The following is a 12,923-nucleotide window of genomic DNA, read 5'->3' as shown; positions in this document are numbered from 1 at the left end:
CAGGCGCAGGCTGCCACGCATGCCGGTGCACCTCCTGCTAGACTGCTTCAAGTTCTGTGCGCTACTGCTGAGAAGAGGGGCGTAACTAAGGCAAAAATCACATGGCAAAATCACCTATTAGTAACCCCCTCTCGGCACACACAAATAATTAGTAACCTACTCTCGGGAATCTGTGAGAACCTGCTGGATCCCACCTCTGGATCTGGAGTTTTGTTTTAAATTGTAAATGTTTTACCTGGGACTTTAAACCGCCTCGAGCTGCGGGTTTAAACCGCCTTGAGCAGGTTATAAATGCTCAAATAAATAACTAACACTACAAAACCATGGGGGGAAGGCACACATCTGTAACACTTAGCGAAGTGTCAAGGAAAGCTCTCTTAAAGCTGTGCAACTTCTGTGCAACACAGTAAGTAATGGGGGAAGTGTTAAAATTCATCTCACTTCATATTCAGAGTTGGAGATGACCGGCTCTCAATGAAGTTGTAATAGCAGCTCAACGATACGTTTACAAAATTGTCAGCCTGGGGCGAATAATTTCTTGCATCTTTCCAAGGTCATTGTTACTGTATTTTTAATGTATTTTGGCCCCAGACTCCCCAAAAGGATCACTTATTCCTTATGTAAAAATGTTTAGTATCAGAGCCCCTAGCTTGAAGCTTTTCTGGGAGTAATCAACAGTAAGGCAGAACTCCAAACCTTTCAAAAAATCCCTGCTGTGTCCTTTCACTCTTAACATGATCCTTTGTAATCTCTTTATCAGGTGCATCTGTTACCAGTTTAGATGTTTGGGTTTTTTGCTTGTTTGTTTTTTCTCTTCCTCTGGAACTTCATTCCCGGCAGCAGATTTGGTTTGATTCGTTCTTGATGTGAGCTTTTGTGCCATTCTCCCATCCCTAGAATACAGTGATGTCTGCATTGCTAGGATAACGAATTACACACGCCCAGGCAGAAAAGATTTACCCTGACAGTTTGTGCCCAGAGAAAGCACAGGGGGAATTATTAGTTTGAAAAGAGATGGGAGTGAGAATTCAAGTGAAGTCGGGTTATAATTGGACAAGGAAGGGAGAGAAATCTGGAAGACACTTCATTGTCCCTACCTAATCCTGAACATCAGCCTTCTCTACCTGTCCATTTATTTTAGCTTCCCTCTATTGGGTTAAGTGGATCTATGTATATAATGTTGTAATGCCATTAAAGGTTCTTTGTTTGTTTGTTTGTCCCTACCTAATCCTGAACATCAGCCTTCTCTACCTGTCCATTTATTTTAGCTTCCCTCTATTGGGTTAAGTGGATCTATGTATATAATGTTGTAATGCCATTAAAGGTTCTTTGTTTGTTTGTTTGTCCCTACCTGTTCACAATGGACGTGTGCCCGCGGTAAACTGCCAGGCACTGGCCAGTCATTACGTCCCACTTTCGAATGGTGTGATCGGCGCTACATGTGAAGGCAGCCTCATTCTCCAGGTGGCAAAAAGTGATGTAGCTCTCGTGCCCTGTGAAGGATGCACAAACAAAGGAAAACAGAGGGGAACTTTTTGAAAAGTGCATAAATAGAACCAGGGGGCATCCATTGAAAATGCCGGGGGGAGGAATTAGGACTAATAAAAGGAAACACTTCTTCACGCAACGTGTGATTGGTGTTTGGAATATGCTGCCACAGGAGGTGGTGATGGCCACTCACCTGGATAGCTTTAAAAGGGGCTTGGACAGATTGATGGAGGAGAAGTCGATCTCTGGCTCCCAATCTTGATCCTCCTTGATCTCAGATTGCAAATGCCTTAGCAGACCAGGTGATCGGGACCAACAGCCGCAGAAAGCCATTGCTTTCACCTCCTGCCTGTGAGCTCCCCAAGGCACCTGGTGGGCCACTGTGAGTAGCAGAGTGCTGGACTAGATGGACTCTGGTCTGATCCAGCTGGCTTGTTCTTATGTTCTTAATGCGGCTGGGCCTCTTTAGTTATAATCCAGATGACTACTGACTCTTCAGGCATACCTGCACTATAAAGTTAGACCAGTTTTATATGCTATTGGATGACATATTTTCCCTCAGTGGATTCCATTGAAGTTCAGGAAAGAGCGGATCATCCTCTTCACAGAACTGCAGTTCCCAGGGTAGAGGGGTGGGGGAAACTATCCGGGGTGGAAAGTGACATCCAGAGACAGGGTGATTCTGCACAGGCCAAATATTATGGGTTCAGGGGTATGAAAAAAGCGTTGTGGGGGAGAATTTCATGCAGAACTCGCCCCCCCCCCCCAACACTTCTAGCCTGTTATATTTGGCTGAACCTGGGTTAAATGAAAGTTGCTAAATTAGCAAGTTTTCCCCTTTAACCTGGGTTTCAGAGGCTTCCTGATTGCCTGTGCAAACTACCTGTTCTATTTCCACCCTTCCTGTCCACCATTATGGTGGATTCTCTAGGGGGTCACCACTTTATGCCAGTAACTGTGTGGGGGGATTCTTGGGTGGCGAGATTCTTGGGTGGGGGGGATTCTTGGATGCACAGTTCACAGAAACACAGCGTTTCCTGTGTGAACCATGCCACATCCTGACGCTGGGATTACAGCAAACCTGGATGGTCCCCGCACCCACCATGCAGACGGCAACAGAGGCAACCTGGGTTCATTCAAGCTGCTCGTGTTGCCTGTGTAGAAGACACCACAGTCAAGTTAGGATGACCCTCTAGGGTTTTCAAAGCAAGCGATGAGCAGTGATTTGCCATTGCCTGCCTCCACTTAGCAACCTTGGAATTCCTTGGTGTTCTCTTATCTAAGCACCAATCAGGGCCAACCCTGCTAAGGCTCCAAGATATGACAGGATCAAGCTATCCGGGTGAGGGCAAAACAGCTATGAAGCCAGGTTTAAGTGTGTGAAATAGAAATGTCCTAATTCGTCTCCTTGAGACAGATATTAAACACACTGAGACAGATATTAAACATTCATCAGTACCTCTGCTGCCACCTGCACATTTCTCCTCCTATAAACCTACCACAATCCTGCACTCCAAAACTATCACGCAGGTCAGTGAATCCTAGGCATGCTTCCACTGTCCTGTTATGCTCAGTAGGACCTGCTCCCAACTAGATGCTGACAGGGATTGAGGTCTAGGTGTGAAGCAGGAGTGGCATAGTGGTTAAGAGCAGGTGCACGCTAATCTGGAGAACCAGGTTTGATTCCTCGCTCTGCCACTTCAGCTGTAGAGGCTTATCTGGGGAACCAGATTAGCCTATGCACTCCAACACATGCCAGCTGGGTGACCTTGAGCTAGTCACAGTTCTTCGGTGCTCTTTCAGTCCCATCCACCTCACAGGGTGTTTGTTGTGGGGTGGGGTGGGGTGGGGTGGGGAGGAAGAGAAAGGAGATTGTAAGCCCCTTTGAGTCTCCTTACAGGAGAGAAAGGGGGGGTATAAATCCAAACTCTTCTTCTTCTAGGTTAGTTTAACATTGAATTTCTTACTCTCTATGCGTGTAAGTAAGTAGTCTCAATGCACGAGACATCTAACAATTTACAACTTGGTAATCTGAGCATTTTCTGACTCAAGTAAAGAAAATGCTCCTTGTTTTGATAATTTAAGACCACCAATCCACAATTTTCTTGTCTGACAGGTTTTCCTTCCATGTAGGCCTCTACATTCCTCAGTCGCCTTGAGGTTGATCTATGGGAATTGTACTTAAAGTGGTATCTCTTGTTCTGAAGATGGAAAACAATCTGCTAGCTAACATTCAAGTGGTTTTCATGGGCCCAGTTGCGGGGGGGGGGGAGGGGGGGTGTTTATTCAGCTGCAGAAACTCATGTTGTTCAACCAAATGGATTCCTTGACTGACTGAAATATCAAGAATACTCCAGGAGGACAAAAATAACAATTACATTGTATGTGAAAAGCAAAACCGTACAGCAAAGCACAGGAAAAAAAATATGCTGAGTCTTGTTCTAAGGAATGAACAAACAGATCCAAATTGGCTGCTCACCTGGGGTGAGTCACAATGCCCTAGAACACAGGTTGTCAAACTCGCGGCCCTCCAGATGTTCATGAACTACAATTCCCATCAGCCCTTGCCAGTATAGCCAATGCTCATGTTGGGAGGGACTGGTGGGAATTGTAGTTCCTCATAGGCTTATCTGGAAGAACTTGTAGTTATTACATGCCCTACCCTAGAGACAAGCAGGCAAGAAGCAATACTCCACATGGCAGCATCTCATTCCCACAGAGTTAGTGGATGAGAGTTTCCTAGCGTTCCAAAATGAGTAGGCCCCCCACTAGCTCCGCGAGACAAAAAAATGTAGCATGTTTTCCCCAGGCCAGAACAAGCGGCACCAACAGTACTCTGGCTGGCCTTCCTAGCCTTTCAGATCCAGAGGGGGCAACTGGGATGCGCCATTGCTCTTCCCAGTCTACAAAGGAGTATCAGGTTCTTCTTTCACATGCTGGGAAAAGCACCACATGGCTGTCCTCGCCGTTGTTTTCAGCTAGGCAGTGGTGAAGCAAGCAGACGGGCCTTCCTGAATTGTTCACAAGACCGTGTGGAATGGCTGCATTAAAATGCATTAGAAACACCCACGGGCACTGCGTTTTTAACTTTTAGAATTAGATTTACTGAGTTTGCTGAAGATGAATCCAATTAATCTGGGGGCTCAGTAGTAGACTATCTGCATGCATAAGGTTGAACCACCGGCATCTCCAGTTAAAGGATCTGGCAGTAGGTGACGTGAAAAACCCCTACCCAAGACCCTGCCTGAGCAGACAACATGGACTCTGATGAACCAATGGTCAGATTCAGCAGCCCTTTCCTCACAAATCCCCCCAAAACGTTTGCAAAACGTCTACATTTATTTTCTTGTGTGTGGAACTTTTACTCAATTGGTGTTAATGCCAATTAAAATTAGTTAAAAGATTACCCACTCTGTTGCCTTGCAGAGCCCTGCTATAGGTATACAACTTTACTCAACATCCAAGTCTCTTCCCTCAATCATTTACTCAAGTATTTCCTTAAAGTACATCTCTTCATTCTGGCTCTTCCCCTTAATCGATCTTCTTCTCTTGTTACCTCGTTTATCTCTCGCCCCGAATATATCTCTGCCTTGTCTTTGATTAGATTGTAAGCCTGAAGACAGGGCAGGCAGACAGGGTGGTATTTAAAGGTTTTCTTTTCTAATTAGTTGGTTTTAAGTTGAAGTGTTAATTATTATTGGAAAACTGCCTTAAGCAGGGCATTTTTCTTCGGTTTTATTTAGCCAAGTTTTTTGGGGGTTCATTATAAAGAATCGCAATGCTGAAAGAGCACCCTGCAGGGATTCTAGAAGGTTAGAAAGTTTCACAGCAGAAGTTTCCACTCTTAAGAAAGCTGGGAAAGCAACCACACAGCAGCCTGCCAGACTGCATGAGGCTACCACAGATGTACAGACATCATTATCATCTGAACTGACCAGAACTTGGAAGAGGCTATATCTATTGTTCTGTGGGAACACAAGAGCATAAATTCAGACATCTCTGTGCTTAACAAAGAACTGTTCACTTATGAACAACCTGCAAGTACCTTTTCTGACACAGCTGGGGGGTGCAGTCACAAAATGGCTGCCACAGATGCCACAAGAGGCACAGTGAGCCATAAAACAGCTGCCACAGCTAATCTCAGTCACACAGTGAAGATCCTTGTGCTGTGATGGCAGCTGCTGCCAAAGCAATATTTTTAAAAATCTGCACAGCCAATCAAATTTCCATTGGCCACTTAGAAGCCTTCCTGGGTAACTGCCCCTCCTGACACCGCCCATTTTCTAAGAACACTTGATGTGCCCCAAGAAAGTTGTTGGTGGCTACTACAGCATTCATGGGCACCATGATGGAGACTCCCTAATCTAGACTATCTAAAGGAAGACTAAGCAGCAACAAAATTTAACTTGGTCCTACTTGTGTCTGGTGACTAGCTCTTCCTGCGTCCTTTAAATGAAAAGCAGCAACTGACCACTCCTTATAACAATGGGCAATTCATAGCACTGCAAAACTGCTGTAAATCTGACATGAAGCACATAGCTGGGGAGTGGGGAAATGCATTAAAACAGTATCCCAGAGCCAGGACCCGTAACAAAGGGCACGTTTACTATACCTTGAAAATGACCCCGGCACTGGCTGTCTGCAGTGCTCCAGAGTCGCGCGGTGCCGTCCTCACTGCCAGTCAGCAGCCACTGCCCGTCGGGACTGAGGCTGAGCCAGTTGATTCCTCCCTGGTGATCAGTGCAAATTTTCAGTGCTGAACTACTGCTGCCCATCTTGCAGGTTCCACCATAAGGCCAGGACCCAGAGCCTCTAAGCTACACTAGGAACAGACGTAGACCTCACGGCCACGCGCTGCCTGAAGACCATGTCAGCTGCCATTCTCTGGAGCAAACAAGCCGCAGGCGTGTGGATCTCTGCAAAAGAAAAAAAGGGAAAGTATGAGGATCAAAGCACAGGGGTATCTTTCACTTACTGATAGTGCCACCCTACGCAATTATACTCTCCTAAGTCTATTGAAGTATAACCAGTGGTGGGATTCAGCAAGTTCGCACCACTTCGGCAGATCCGGTTGTTAAAATGGTGGTTGTAAACAACCAGTTGTTAAATTATTTGAATCCCACCACCGGGTGTAACTCTGTTTAGGATTGCACAGCCAGATACCTGAGTGTATTACACTTATCAGAATCTTTGCAACTAAGCTAACTAATTTGTCACAAAAGAGAAGAAGAGTTTGGATTTATACCCCCCTTTTCTCTCCTGCAGGGGCTTACAAACTCCTTTCCCTCCCCCTCCCAACAAACACCCTGTGAGGTGAGTGGGGCTGAGAGAGCTCCGTAGAGCTGTGACTAGCCAAAGGTCACCCAGCTGGCGTGTGCTGGAGTGCATAGGTTCCCCAGATAAGCCTCCACAGCTCAAGTGGCAGAGCGGGAAATCAAACCTGGTTCTCCAGATTAGAGTGCACCTGCTTTTAACTACTATGCCACTGCTGCTCCAAGAAGCAGAGTTGGCTTTTATAGCCTACTTTTCCTACTTGAAGGTGTCTCAAAGTGGCTTAAAATCGCCTTCCCTTCCTCTCCCCACAACTGACAAGATTTCCTAGATTTTGTCTTAATCTCCAAATAAAGGTTGAAAAGAAGAAAAAAGAAGAAAACACAAAATAAGGATTTACCTGGACACCTGTAGTACATGTCGACAAAGGGAGCGTTGACTATTGAAAGTTTATACTCTGAAAATTTAGTTGACCTTTAAGGTCCTACTGGACTAGAACCTAGCCATTCTCCTGCAGACCAGCACAGCTACCCTCTCAAACTATATGTAGTATGTGTAACTGTACACTGTCAATATTTTTAGTAGGATGTTTAAGGTGATGTATAAATAGTGGCTATTTTTACAGGTAGCAACCTAAGTAGGCCAGACCAGCTAGAACAGGGGTAGGGAACCTTTAACACTCAAAGAGCCATTTGGACCCGTTTTCGACGGGAAAAGAAAACACTTGGAGCCACAAATAATTTTTGACATTTAAAATAAAGATTACACTGTATATATTGGGTTTTTTAAATCTTTTACTCCGCTCATTCTGAGAAGCGCATGGATGTGCCCGCCCTGCTGCCTGCAGGGTGGGCAAGGATGAAGCCGGCGGCTCAGCCTTGCCGGCCGCAGGGAAAGCGCCCGCCCCGCTCTAACGGGGCGAGCGAGAGGGGAAGCCTGCGGCGCAGCCCAACCGGCCGTGGGCAGTTGGTGCACCTGCCCTGCTGCCTGTAGGGTGGGCAAGGATGGGGCTGGCGGCTCAGCTTGTGGAGCCGCAGTGCAAGGGCAGAAGAGCCACATGCGGCTCTCGAGCCGCAGGTTCCCTACCCCGAGCTAGAACTTGTCAGAGATTAGAAGCTAAGGTTGGCCATGGTCAATACTTGGATGGGAGTCCACCAAGGAAAAACAGGGCTGCTATGCAGGGCAAGGCAATGGCAAACTGCCTCTGTTTGTCTCTTGCCTTGAAAGCCCCATGAAGTCAAACTTTATGGGGTTGTCATGAGTAGACTGCAACGTGAAAGCATTTAATCACAATGTTGCTTATAGATGCTCTGTTTAATTTCATCAGCCATGAGTTAGTTGTGTTTTATAAACACTTCCCTTCCCCTTCTGATCTTTTTAGCTTCATCTGCAATTACTTCCAATCTCACTGTTCATCATAAACCACCCCATGCTGTCAAATAGCAATCACTATTCACAGAAGCACCCTGCGATTTGAAACAAGCAAAGCCATTCTGACATTAATCCAACATCGCTCCAATGAAAGCCAAGGTTCATGTGTATTCTGTACCAAACAAATCAAAGTTCTGTGACTTTCAAATGCAAATATGAGGCATATCCTTATTTTGCAGACATTCCTTTTGCTTCCAAGGTCTAGGTTTTCAAAACGTTTGGAATTCTTTGGCCAGGGCTAAGAGGGGAAAGGCTATGGGTAGTGAGAAGACGTGGGCCGTGAAGGCACATATTCAACGCTGCGCATTAAAAAATTCCTACATGGAAAAAAAGACAAGCACAATAGAATTTCTTGCAGTAAGTCTCTGGGGAGACAGTTCCGTGGTGAAAGGAGACCCTTGCCAAAATTGTCTCCCCTGCCTATCCTAAGGACTTCTGCTGCAAAGAAAAAACAGGGTGTCGTTTGTGTGTGTGTGTGTTTTTTACAGCGCACATCTTTGTGAAGCTCTCCTTGAGCAGAGAGAGAACAATCTTGGCAAAGACTACATCATTCATCAACCCAGCCCACGAGCAATTTATGGATAGCCCATGGGATGGGGGGGGGGGGTGGTTCATAAATTTCCTGTTTCGCTGCCTACCAGGAATTGCGGGGGAAAAAGATGTGAACCGCAATAAACACATTCAAAAATGTTAAATTCCTTACCTGCAATGTTTCTTCTTTTTTGTGAAGGCTTGGAGAAAGCAGTCTGGATTCTGAATACTTTTGCACTGACCTTTGAACAGACAGGTGAAGGTACACAGGTTGCCCTGTTCCAGCAGAGAATGGCAAAAGGGACAAAATAAGGTCTCATTTCTGTGCTTTCACTACTGTACTGTTTATTTCCACGGTGCAAGTATTACTATTCACTACTGTTTATTTCCACGGTGCAAGTATTACTGACATTTTATTTTATTTTATGATTTTACATTTTATGTTTTTATTACTATTGATTGTTTCCTGATTGCTTACTAGATCTATATGACAATCATTAAGTGCTGTACCTTATGATTCTTGACAAATGTATTTTTCTTTTATGTACACTGAGAGCATATGCACCGGAGACAAATTCCTTGTGTGTCCAATCACACTTGGCCAATAAAGATTCTATTCTATTCTATTCTATTCTATTCTATTCCAGCTTACTGCAGAAGTAAAGTCCTCCACATACCATGATGGGACAAATAAATACAGTTTGGGTCAAAATGCGAACTGAAAAGTTTCACCATGTGCAAAATTCTGCAGGGTCCGCCCCCAAGCCACTCTTATTTATTTTCTTTTAAGCTATTTGAATACCCCATTTTGGTTTTACAAAGAAATCCAAATTGGTATGTGTGTGTGTGTGTCTGTATAAACTTTGGGGGTACACACCAAAGAAATCTAAAAACTGCTGAATTTGGCAAATCTGGTTGCGTGCCTTGATTTGTGCAGATTTTACAGATTATCGGAAGGGTGCGTATTGCAAGGGAATTGTGCCTTCCAAGACACTTGGGCAAATATTGTCATGACAGAAAATAGAAGAAAGCTGTTCATATTTTTAATTGGCATCCTGCATTTCCTCCAAAGAGGTCAGAATAGCAGGTCAGAATAGAGAAGTTTAAAACTGATTACATTTTGTTGCTTTACTTTTTGTTGTTGTCGTCTATGCATGTGTGTTTTTTCATGTAAGAAAAATAAAAAAGTATATATTTTTAAAAAGCACAGACGAACTCAGACCATTTTATCTTCACAGCAACCCTGCTAGGTAGCCTAGACGTGACCCAGGGACTGGCCCAAGCCAACCCAATATTGGGGTGCTGTGTGGTTTCCGGGCTGTATGGCCGTGTTCTAGCAGCGTTCTGTCCTGACGTTTCGCCTGCATCTGTGGCTGGCATCTTCAGAGGATCTAGAGGATCTGAAGATGCCAGCCACAGAGATCTGGCCAAGCTGTCAGGAAAATGCTGCTAGAACAACCATGCTTCAAACCCCACAACACCAGTGATTCCGGCAGTGAAAGCCTTCGACAATACATTCAACCCAATATTCTTTGTAGCTTGCCTAGAGTTGCAATGAGAAATGGATCAATAGTGACTCACACAAGCTTATACTGAAATAAAGGATAATTCTTTAAATGCTATGGGACTTTGGATTTCCTAAAATGTGACCCAAGCCACCACACCGCGAGGGCTCTCATTTTAAATCCCCCAAAAAAGGTTTCAAAACCCCAAAAGCGTGTTCCTGCGTTCAGTGTGCGCAACGCAGGCACATTCGGGTTTGCAAGGATACAAAAAGCGGAAACGGTTAAAATGTTTAGCTGCTGCTGGTGGAAGAACGTCCAGTGACCCCAAAGGGTGGGTTTGTGGGGGGTCGTCAGCCAGCAGCGCATCTTGCGCAGTTGTCGTGTTTTATGTCCGGGTACACATCTGTTGTCATTAATTTGGATTTTTAATAAAATTATTTCAAAACAATAAAATGGGACCGGGAGGAGGGGGGACCTCCAGGTGGGACCCCACCCCCCACCCCCCAGCACAGTTGGACACGACAAAGGAAAGCGTGTTTAAGTGCCTAGAGGCGACACATATGTCCCGCCTTTGCTGGAGGGTCCCTCCCTGTGAAGCCCGGGACTCCCACCCCACCGAGGCCGGGCAGGGCTTCTCCGGGGAAAGGCGACCAGCTCCGCCCTAGTGCGACCCCCCTCCCGTCTGAGCCGCTTCCCTCAGCCGCCCCCCACGTCTGGGCGGGAAATGGGACCTTCCCTCCTTCCCTTCCCGGAGCCGACGGGCCCCTCCCTGCCAAAAGGGCAGCCCCCTCCCCCAGGCGCCCTATGCACGACCCTCGCCCCACAAGACCCCTTCCCTGCCTGAAGGGGGAGGACCCCCTCCCCAACAGGCACGAGACAGTAAGAAGAAAAGCAGCGCCCCCTCCCTACCCCCCATGTCTCGCCCACTTCCTTCCCACACAATAGTCCATGTGTCTCCTCCTCGCTTTGTTTCCTGTCATCCCCCCCCCCCGTTGTTACCTCAGAGGAGGGATTCAGCCTTCCTATTATGGCTCCCCCAGATTCCTCTGCTTGTTGCCCCACAGAGAACTGTATCCCACCCCCCACCATGAAGAGGAACTGGAGGGACCCTGAAAATAAATGTTGTATTGTATTGTATAAACTGCCCCCCCCCCCCCCGCCATGAAGTCACAACAGGGGTGTCTTTTTTGGAGGAGCCACCTCCTCTCCATCCAGAAACCGCAACTGTCTTGGCCTGTCCCCAAGATCTGCACTGCTCTCTCTCGCTGCAGTCTGCCAGCGCATCTCCTGCTGCCTTTCTGACCTCTCTTTTGGCCCAGTCTCAAGGCTGCTTTTTCCAGAGTGGTTACCCCACAGCACCAGGGGCCAGGATGGGAATGGAGTCTTCCCCGTGCTTTACGCAAGGGCAAGCCCCCCCTGGGCTGTTTGGCTTTCTTCCCCTGAGCAATGCTTCTCCCCTGCTCCCCCATCAATACAGGGTTTTGGAAGCACTGTTCAGCCCTTAAAGAGAAGCACCCTTTCCAAACCGTGCTGGCTTCCTGTTCACACTGACTCATCACTGGATCTCATCGTTCAAATTTCTCTTGCACCTTCCAACGTTTTAAAAAACTTTTTAAAAATAATATGCAAATGAGGTTGTTAAATATGCCGCACACCCCTCTCCGGCACTCCCACACAGCCCGCACTTTTCGTCTCCCCTAAAGAATCTCTCCGATTTAAACCTTTGCACATACACACTGCTTACTTCGGCTATGCTTTCATTTCTTCACAGACTCTGATGAAGGCATCTCGGAATGGAGCCAACTCAGGCAAACACGGACACCCTGCCTACCTTTAGAAGGTTTCGGAAAAAGCAGCAGAAGGTCTCATCCTTTCGAAAATGTGAACTTGAGCCGGGCGCATGCACAAAAAAAAAAAGATTCACTTTGCAGATCACGGTTCTTCACATTTTCAGGGAGAAAAGAAAAGTCTTAAGAGGACACAAACTCCAGAGAGGAACCAATCTGGTGACCGTAAAACTCACTTCCAGCGGATCGCATTTCCTCCCATGATAAAGGGCAAGGAAAAGAAGAGGGGGGGGGGCACCTGGAGTTGGCTGCACCAAACGCCTTTCCCCCACGACAGCTGCCCTTAAATCTTAACTTTTTTCCAGTGGTTTTGCATCCCAAAGGGAAGATGCTACTGTTGATCTTGAAAGAAGAATCTTGAACATGGTGTGATTCATTACAACGGCTCTTGCAGCATTGTAGCCAAAGGCTGGATTCCTCAAAAGTCTTCTTGTTCGAAGTGCTTTGTGGCTTCTGATTTCTTTTCCCTTACCCCCTCGGTTGTGCATGAGGAAGGTTCATCGGAACAGCATGCTGAGATCCCCACAGGAATCCAAAACCTGTCTTCCGTCTCTCTCTCTCCTTCTCCTTTTACCCAGTTCTTCCCCCCCACCCCCCACCCCCACTGTTTCTTACATTAATGCAGTTATGCAGAGCTCAGCTTCCCAGTCTATTCACGCTCTGCAGGGGATCAAATACCACCCCTCAGATTTCTACAAGGTCCTAAAGAAAGCTGAATTAAATAGGGAAAAATGCCTAGGATTCAAACTTTTCAGACTCTGGGGGATGAATGAAGTCTTGTGATTTAGCAGTGAAATGAACAAAATTGGGTACCTGGAACATGAAGGAACTGCACTCCACTCTGCACTGC

General features: G+C 46.4%; 1 protein-coding gene across 2 annotated transcripts in view; it reads right to left on the bottom strand.

Moving 5' to 3' along the window:
• The window catches only part of WDR86 (WD repeat domain 86), a 35,517-nt gene extending 22,841 nt beyond the window's left edge, over positions 1–12,676 (bottom strand). Inside the window, exons 1-4 of one of the 2 annotated variants that reach the window (XM_048511624.1) lie at positions 11,971–12,676; positions 8,894–8,997; positions 6,101–6,404; positions 1,352–1,493 (exon numbers count right to left, since the gene is read on the bottom strand). In XM_048511624.1, the coding sequence (XP_048367581.1) occupies positions 1,352–1,493; positions 6,101–6,263 (305 nt within the window). In that variant the 5' untranslated portion in view covers positions 6,264–6,404; positions 8,894–8,997; positions 11,971–12,676. The remainder of the gene's footprint in view (positions 1–1,351; positions 1,494–6,100; positions 6,405–8,893; positions 8,998–11,970) is intronic. The other variant, XM_048511623.1, reaches the window with a different exon arrangement.
• Positions 12,677–12,923: the final 247 nt, after the last annotated feature.

Source organism: Sphaerodactylus townsendi, linkage group LG11, assembly GCF_021028975.2.
Source record: "Sphaerodactylus townsendi isolate TG3544 linkage group LG11, MPM_Stown_v2.3, whole genome shotgun sequence".
Lineage (NCBI taxonomy): Eukaryota > Metazoa > Chordata > Lepidosauria > Squamata > Sphaerodactylidae > Sphaerodactylus > Sphaerodactylus townsendi.
Note: the sequence above shows the minus strand (reverse complement) of the source record. Positions and strands in the feature narration are given on the sequence as shown.